Here is an 8664-nt window from a genome sequence, read left to right on the forward strand (position 1 = left end):
TTTATTTTGGTTTCACATTCCTGTCTCTGTGTCCTATGCTTGCTTCCTTCTTCCTGCTCTTCCCAGTCTCCTTCCTTAATAAATAGCACCCCCCTGCCTGACCTGTGGTGGCGCAGTGGGATAAAGCGTCGACCTGGAACACTGAGGTCGCCGATTCGAAAACTTGGGCTTGCCTGGTCAAGGCACATATAGGAGTTGATGCTTCCTGCTCCTCCCCTTTCTCTCTCTCTCTGTCTCTCTCTCTCACTCCTCTCTCTCTAAAAAATCAATAAATAAAAAATATTTAAAAAAAACAAAAACAAACAAACAAACAATAAATAAATAGCGCCCCCTACTTATGTGCATTCAGACTCTCGCTGAGGATAACCTTCACGTCTATTGTATTTTCTACCAATGTGAAAATTAAGTCAGGATAATCAGAGTTAAGAAATTTGTATGAAGCCGTGGCCGGTTGACTGAGTGTAGAGTATTGACCTGGTGTTTGTATATGCTGGGTTTGATTCGCAATCAGGGCACACAGAAGAAGGGACCATCCGCTTTTCCACCCCTGCTACTCCCCCTTCTCTCTCTCTCTCTCTCTCTCTCTCTCTCTCTGTCTCTGTTCCCCTCTCCTGTAGCCATGGCTCGAGTAGTTCATGCACATTGGTGGAGGCTCCACTGGGCCTCCACCTCAGGCATTAACAACAGCTCAGCTGCTTGCGTGGCTCCAGATGCGCAGAGCATCAACCCCACACCGGGGTTGTTAAGGAAATACTGGCCAGGGGATGTGTGAGAGTCTGTCACTCTGTCCTCCCTTCTTTCACTTGAAAAAGAAAAAAAAAAAGAACACATTATTGTGGTTGAATAATCACAACCCATTAGGTGACATGGCCATTAACAGTGAACAGGTAATCTGTCTGATACAACCACACACATCATGAAGGTGAGAATTTCATCTTTGTTGTATTAATATTTGCACAAGAGATGCATTGCATTGTCTTCTTAAATGATCTAAAGTAACACAAAAACATGTCATCCAGGCAAGTGAAAACATTACAACAGAATCCTCTCAGTGTAATAATAAAGACCAAACAATAAATACATAGATTAAAAGACTATGATGGAACTACCCACGTAGCTGAACGATAATTGATGTTATGTAATTATAATTGGGGAAACCACAGAAATCTATGTTGAAATCGTAAACAAAATGATATTTCCATATGATAACAGGTATAATACTCATCAAGAAACTGTAGATACTGCATGTTTTCAAAACTATGACTCTTATAAACTATTTAACATAAATATATAAATATTAAATATGAGAGTAAATATAATAATCCTAGGGGCAATATTTTCAAAACAAAGTAATAAAACTTATGGCATACATTAAGCTATAACAACCTTAAGATTCTAATTTTATTTTTTTAAACTATTTTCCTCTGATTCTGAGCCCCTGTTGTCCACCTACAGATGGCTCTAGACTGCTGTAACCAAGTGTAGAAAAAATGGGTCTTAAAACTTTTATCACAGGAAAGATTTGAATTCAACAATCTGAAATTTGAGGTGGTGCCTTAGGAAGGGAAGGAACTTAATATAACCCTGTTTTCCTATAATCCTTCTACAAGAGCAGGATGTATTAACTCTTCAGCTGTTGGAGATTATTCTAAGTTCTGCTTGATTATCTGCACAGGAGGCTCCTCTTTTCCGTCCTCGTGTCTGCCATTAGCATCCGGATGGTCTTCGTGCTGAAAACTGGAATCTCTCCTCGGCTGAGCGATCTAGAAAAGGAGAAAGAGACAGGATGTCACATTTCAAAAAGGCAACTCTCCAGATAGAGAATCTATTTAAATTCTCAGTCAATTCTAATCAGAGTTTAGGCTAATCTGTAAACCCGAGTTTATCTCTAATCCTCCATTGTCAAACCCACTCTTGAACCATTGTTTTCAAGTGTAATTCTTGGACCTTGATTTTGGACCGGAGTCCAAAAATTACTGAATTTCATCAATAATTGGCTTTACAGCAGGGACTTTAGGTGGTTCTGTTCAGGAGTAACACACAAAAGTGCTGCTTTAGCTCACTCACACCTGGTCCTTCTGTACTACTTAAAATCTGAACGTGTAACCACACTACAGATGTCACTGACACATCTACATCACAAACCACGAGACCAATGCCTGATCTCTAATCCTATCCTTGGATCCTATGTTGAACCAGACTACCTTGTCTAACCCTGGCTAGTGCTTTGATCTGAGTGTCTGTGGTCCCCATAATTCATAACCCCTAAGGTGATGATATTAAGAGGTGGGGGCGTTTGGGAGGTGATTAGGTCATTAGCTGTAGCGATTTTGAATGAGATTACTGCCTTCCTGAAAGACCCCAGAGAGGTGCCTCGTCCCTTCCAGTGTGTAAGGACATGGAGCACAAATGACAGTCCTCAGCAGAGCCTGATTGTGCTGGCTCCTGATCTCAGACTTGCAGCCTCCAGAACTGTGAGAAATAAATGTGTACTGGTTATAAGTCCCCCAGTGTGTGCAATTTTGTCTCAGCAGCCAGAGTGGCCTAAGATAGCTAGTTCCCAAGATTTAAACGAAATCTTTGCTTAACCTTGTGCCCAAACTTGTAACTCAAAGGTGTCTGATGTAGCAAGCCATGCTGGAGCTAGTACTTCTCAAACTCCCCTCTTTCTGACAAACTTCCTTGACTGTAAACTTTCAGGGTGAAATGTGTAATTGAGCAGGAGGAGAGCTTGGTGGGCCAGGGGAGATGAAGAACGTACCGATGACATGGCCATAGCCATTTGCTTGAGGGTATATTTGAAGGAGAATATAGGCAGTCATGATGTGTGTCATATTTTTGGATATAGAGACTGTTTTATTGCTGTCGGTAAGTTCTTACTGTTGGGTTTCCTTAGGGATGTAAGGCCCAAGTTAGTTAACAAAGAAAGTCCAGTGGAAAGTCCTTTTCCACTGGAGAAGGAAATAATGGGAAACTTCCTTACGTTTCACAAACTCAACATTTCAAGAAAGCTAATATATGGACCCTGTTAATTTGATTCAATTGATTTCACCCCAATCGTGAGATCTGACACCCACACATGCCACCAAGCTGCGTGTGTGTGATGGTCAGCCTGTGTCCTGGAGCCAGTCAGAGCCTGGCTGTGTGCCAGGCAGGTTCACTTCACAGTGTGTTTCAGGGTGAGGTGGGCGGGGCGATGGGCAAGGGTCCACCAATCGGATTGCTGGGATTTCCTAAGTAGACAACAAATTATTCCTTCTGTACCCGTGAGCACACAGACCACCTTTCTTCAGACCCATCTTAGTCTCAGAGGCCTCCGAAATGAGCTTGCGATCACGCCCCCACACCCAGAGCTCCTGATCCAAAGCCTGGATCTGGAAAGAGAAACGGCCTCCTGAGAAGATGATGACTCTCCAGGTGGACCCTCTTCCTCCCCTTGTCCAGCCCTCAATTTTGTCTCAGACTCAAATCCCAACTCTGATCCCAACGATCCCTTCTGTCTCCAATGTGGCCGCCTCTGCGAAGTCCCCACAGCCACCTACCTCTTCACACTCTTCCCGGGAGACCCACGCCTCCAGCCCATGGAGCGGAAGAACTGCAATAGTACTTTATTGAACGAGGGGCGCTGGGTGCAGTAGTGCTCCCCATAGAGGAAGGGAAGGATGGCCTGCTTAGGGGCGTGGTAATTCTCCTCCATGTCCAGAGCCAGGTAGCTGAGGACAGACACCAGGTGGCCAGTCAGAAACAGGACAGGAAAGACCCCTTGCCAAGAACAGCTGCCCAGGAAGGAAAAGACCTCTGGGAGCCCTATCCAGTGTCACAGGGTGCCACCCAGTCTTCAAGAAGCCACTGCTGAGCAGGGACCTGAAGGGCACCTCTCATACCTGGATGATGAACATAAAATCCTAGTGGGAAGCCGGCCCCTTCCCTTTAACCTGCTGTGTGTGCCCGAACCAGTCTCCCTATAGTGCAAATACCAATGCTGCTCCCGTGAGTGGCCCTGACTGGTCCTTACTGTATTCACCACTTTCCTACCAAATGACTCATACAGGACTTGCTGTGGTGGTGCATTAACTCAGGAAAGCTTTTTGAATTCTCTTCTTCCCCTCATATTCCTTGGCACTGAGATGCATTTTATAAGTTTTCATTGAGTGAGTGAATGAATGAATGATTTGTCTCATAGCAAGTGCAACCCTTAAGTATTAACAAAATGAAAAGAATTATAATGAGTATTTTTAGAAGCCATTGATCTATTGAGAAGTGCTTCCATCAACAGGAGTCTAGTCTAGTGGGATTGAGAAAGGAGAGGAAAGGGCATTAGAAATTATGAATTCAAAATAGCACATTGTCATGGAATTTTAATTAGAGTGCTACTGGAATGCAGGTTAGCGGGACTGAGATGGTATCCAAACATTTTGGTGTTCGGATTGATTTTAAGAATAGTCTTTCAGCCTGACCAGGCAGTGGCGCAGTGGATAGAGTGTTGGAATGGGATATGAAGGACCCAGGTTTGAGACCCTGAGGTCGCCAACTCGAGCACGGGCTCATCTGGCTTGAGCGAAAAGCTCACCAGCTTGGACCCATGGTTGCTGGTTCGAGCAAGGGGTTCCTCAGTCTGCTGATGGCCGCGGTCAAGGCACATATGAGAAAGCAATCAATGAAGAACTAAGGTGTCCCTGCGCCCTTTGGTTGCTCTGCTACTGCCCACCATGAAAGCTGGAAGGCCCACTAGTGGGCGTGAGGGACCAGGTTTACCAGCACTGCAAAAGTGGGTGGTTTTTATAAAATGGTTCCCCATCATGGCTCTAGGCCAAACAGCCGTAAAGAAAAACAGGTAAATTTTTTTTGAAATGTTTCCCTTTTAAAAAAACTTTGAAATGTAAAGAAATAACAGATAATTTGTTTTTGGACATCAATAGCTGTATCCTAGCTTGGAGTGATGTCTTTCTGAGATGGTTGGATAGTTTACAAATGTTCTCCCACTCCCTGGGCTCAGGGAGGATGGTGCTTTGCCCAGTGTCACACGACGTGCACAGCTAAAGCTTGGCTTGGACAGAATTGCGGGAAGGGAGTTGGGCTGCATTTGAATCTCACAAATTTATGTCTCCGGCCCAGTCTCATTGTCCCACTGCCTGGGGAGACACGGGGGAGTGAGAGACCTCCCCGCCCAACTCCCCAGCCTCCCCACAGTCAACGTAGCACTGCACACAAATAATCAACAGATGTGTACTTAAATTTTTTTCTATTGAACAAGGAATACATTCCCAAGATTCAAAATTCAAAAGGCACCAAACAAAGAGGAGTCTGGGTAAAGTTGCCCTCTCTTCCCTGATCTCTTCCCTGATTTGTATTCAATCCCTGCACCTGCACAGTGTGACCTCCCTGCAACACCTCTGAATACCGGTCAAGTCCTGTCTCCCATCTGCCCACTGCCCTCCAGGGCTCCCACCTCCATCCCTTGGACTAGAAGCCCAAGCCTTCCCAGTGACCCACAAGGCCCTGCACTACCTGACCCCCTCCCCTCCCTGCTTTCACCTTCCCCCTCTCTCCCCTCTCTCATCACTTTACTCCAGCCACACATCCTCCTCACGCACAGCCTAGTCCTGCCCTGGGGCTTTTGCATCTTAGATTTTTATTTTCAATATAGTCAATATCAATCTTGATTCACTATCTCACATAAACAGAAAGCTCTTTGGGGGTTCTTTTATTTATTTTCTTTAGTAAAAGGGTCCTGGGACACAAAAGGGGGAAAAAAACACAGTGGTTTATCCTCAGCTGTGATTGGCCATGATTGGCCCTGACCTCATGAGGGCACCATGGTGATGGAATTCCAAACTGACCTATAGAAGGCCCTGGCTGGGCTGAGCATTTTGTCTGTTACAGCCCAGGAAGCGTTACAGTGACCTGAGGTTTTAGACACGTTTGAACTGATATTTGGTTTCCAATTGGAATATTCTTTTTGGATTTTGATTTGTGGACTCGGATTGATTGTATTGGATTTGGAACTCGGACTGTGACTCGGATTTGATTTTTGGATTCTGATTTGGTTTGGGCGCTTTGGATTTAGTTAGACCAGATTTTGAACATCATCAAGTCACCATGTCTGGTTACTTTGACATAACCAGTAAGTGGAAACTGGGCACTGTGGGAAACTATACGTTCATTCGCACCCTGGGCACAGGGGGCTTTGCCACGGTAAAGCTGGCCTGGCACGTGCCAATGGGCATACTTGTCGCCGTAAAAATTTTAAGCATAAAGTCTTTTAACCCTAAAGTCTTCCGGGAGGTTGAGTTGCTTAAATCTTTAAACCATCCAAATGTGATAAAGCTGGTGGAGGTGATTGTCACGGACTCCACACTCTTCATTGTTATGGAGTATGTCAGCGGCGGTGACCTCTCCAACTACTTACCGAGCAACCGCCTGAGCACAGAGTCGGAAGCGCGACACATTTTCAGGCAGCTCATTTTGGCAGTACAGTACTGCCACCGGGTGGGTATCGTCCACAGGGACCTAAAGCTGGAGAACATCCTGGTCGATGCGCACAGAAACATCAAAGTCACAGACTTTGGTTTAGGGAGGAAGGTGGAAAAGGACGAACTGAAAACATACTGTGGGACCAAATGGTTTATGGCGCCCGAGATGCTGCAGTGCCGAACTTATGAGGGCCGGAAGGTGGACATCTGGGGCCTCGGTGTAATTCTATTTCAGATGGTGACAGGAGAGCTGCCATTTAAGGACCGGGACTTAACTAAAGTGAAAAAGAAAATTATGGCTGGAAAATTTACCATACCAGGTTTTTTGTCAGTGGAATGTCAAGCCTTACTAAAGAAGTTAATGGCTCTCAACCCCAGCGAGAGGTCAGCCGCTGAGGAAATCCTCAAAGATCCGTGGGTAAATAATGGCCAAAAGGAACACCTAAAGCCATACGGCGACGTGCCCCGGGGGAACCTGGATCCCGAAATTGTAGAACAGATGATTCGCATGGGCTTCCAGCTCCGTGATATATATAAGGCACTGAGCGAACAGTCATACAATCACATAATGGGGACGTACCTCCTCGTGGAGGCATGGAACTATCAGAGGAAGTCATACACTGTCCTTATAAGGCCCTGCCCTCAGACTCGTGACATCATCCTTCCCTCACCTCAGGCTTCGGTGGTGGAGGACTCTGTCACTACCCTAGGAGGAGGTATGTCCAACCCAGAGTGCCGAGCCAGGGCTCCACCATTTGGCCCAGCCTCCCGGGCCATTGCTTCACCACCCGGCCCAGCTTCCCAGGCCAGAGCTTCACCATCTGGCTCAGCCTCCTGCGACATCATCCCACCACCCAGCCCAGTGTCCCAGGCCATCGCTCCACCACCCAGCCCAGCCTCCTGGACCATCACTCCACCGCCCTGCCTAGCCTCCTGGGCCAGCGTTCCACCACCCGGCCTTGCCTCCCGGGCCAGCTCTCCACCACCCGGCCCAACATCCCAGGCTATTGCTCCACCATCCGGCCCAGCCTCCTGGGACATCACTCCACCACCCAGCCCAGTGTCCCAGGCCAGCTCTTCACCATCTTGCCCTAGCTCCCATGCCAGCTCTCCACCACCCGGCCCAGCCTCCCAGGCCAGCTCTCCACCACCCGGCCCAGCCTCCCAGGCCAGCGCTCCACCATCCGGCCCAGACTCCTGGGACATAACTCCACCACCCAGCCCAGTGTCCCAAGCCAGCTCTCCACCATCTGGCCTAGCCTCCCGGGCCAGCTCTTCACCACCTGGCCTAGCCTACTGGGACATCACTCCAACAGCCAGCCCAGTGTCCCAGGCCAGTGCTCTACCATCTGGCCCAGCGTCCCGGGCCATCACTTTAACATCCGGCCAAGAGGCCAGGGCCAGAGTTCCAACATCCAGCCAACAGGCCATGATTGCTGCCTGCAGCCCAGCATTCCAGCCTGACCCTGTGTGCTCTCCCACCACACCAAGCAGCAATAACACCAGCTGCGGGAGTAGAACCCAAGAAGGAAACACTGGGCTTCCTGATGGCGGGACCCCAGCCTCTCCTGGCCACCGCCAGGGCTGGCAGAAAGTGACCAGGAGAGTCTTAAGGGGTTTTTTAAAATGTTTTTGTTGTGGCCTATGCAAGACAAAGTCATCAGTGAAAAGCGTGCAAGACCTAGCAGTTTGACTTGTTGATGGCCAAGGCAAGATGTGGGTGAGGTCAGTACTTTCAATGCTGAATAAGAGGTATATTTTCTATTAGCTGCACTTTCCAACTTTTCTTAGGAAAACCATTAACCATGATTCGTGTATGTGTGTGTGTTTAAGATCCTTGCCACAATTCTGCCATTAGTCCTTGAGTAAGAAACAGAGTTGCCCATGCGAGAAACAGCTCAAATGCAAACCAATGCCTGGAATTCTGAGCATCTGTCCTATTATTTGTTAAAACCACTGACTGTCTTCACAATACAACTTATCTCAAAATGTAGGACAGTTCTTTTCCAAAGAGCAGCATATGGACCTCACTTTTAACCTCTGGAAGTTGAATTTTCCTCCATTTAAGGTGTCTACAGTGGCCCTCAAAAGGGAATATATCATAAATTTTAATTATGTCTGTGTTTTAAAGTCAGACGACCTCCCACTTTCTTTTCATATTTACTGATAGCCATCCTCATAATCCCTCTCC

General features: G+C 47.1%; 1 protein-coding gene across 1 annotated transcript; it reads left to right on the forward strand.

The window, feature by feature from the left end:
* The first annotated feature begins 6099 nt into the window (after positions 1–6099).
* On the forward strand, positions 6100–8166 carry LOC136381474 (sperm motility kinase 3A-like). The gene has a single exon (XM_066350210.1). It carries the CDS (start codon positions 6100–6102, stop codon positions 8164–8166), a length of 2067 nt encoding a protein of 688 aa, XP_066206307.1.
* The last annotated feature ends 498 nt before the right edge of the window (positions 8167–8664 follow it).

The sequence above is a fragment of the Saccopteryx leptura genome, chromosome 9 (assembly GCF_036850995.1).
Source record: "Saccopteryx leptura isolate mSacLep1 chromosome 9, mSacLep1_pri_phased_curated, whole genome shotgun sequence".
NCBI lineage: Eukaryota > Metazoa > Chordata > Mammalia > Chiroptera > Emballonuridae > Saccopteryx > Saccopteryx leptura.

Excerpts from the sequence above, each read along its gene's own strand:
- LOC136381474 (XM_066350210.1), top strand. The coding sequence starts at position 6,100 with ATGTCTGGTTACTTTGACATAACCAGTAAGTGGAAACTGGGCACTGTG.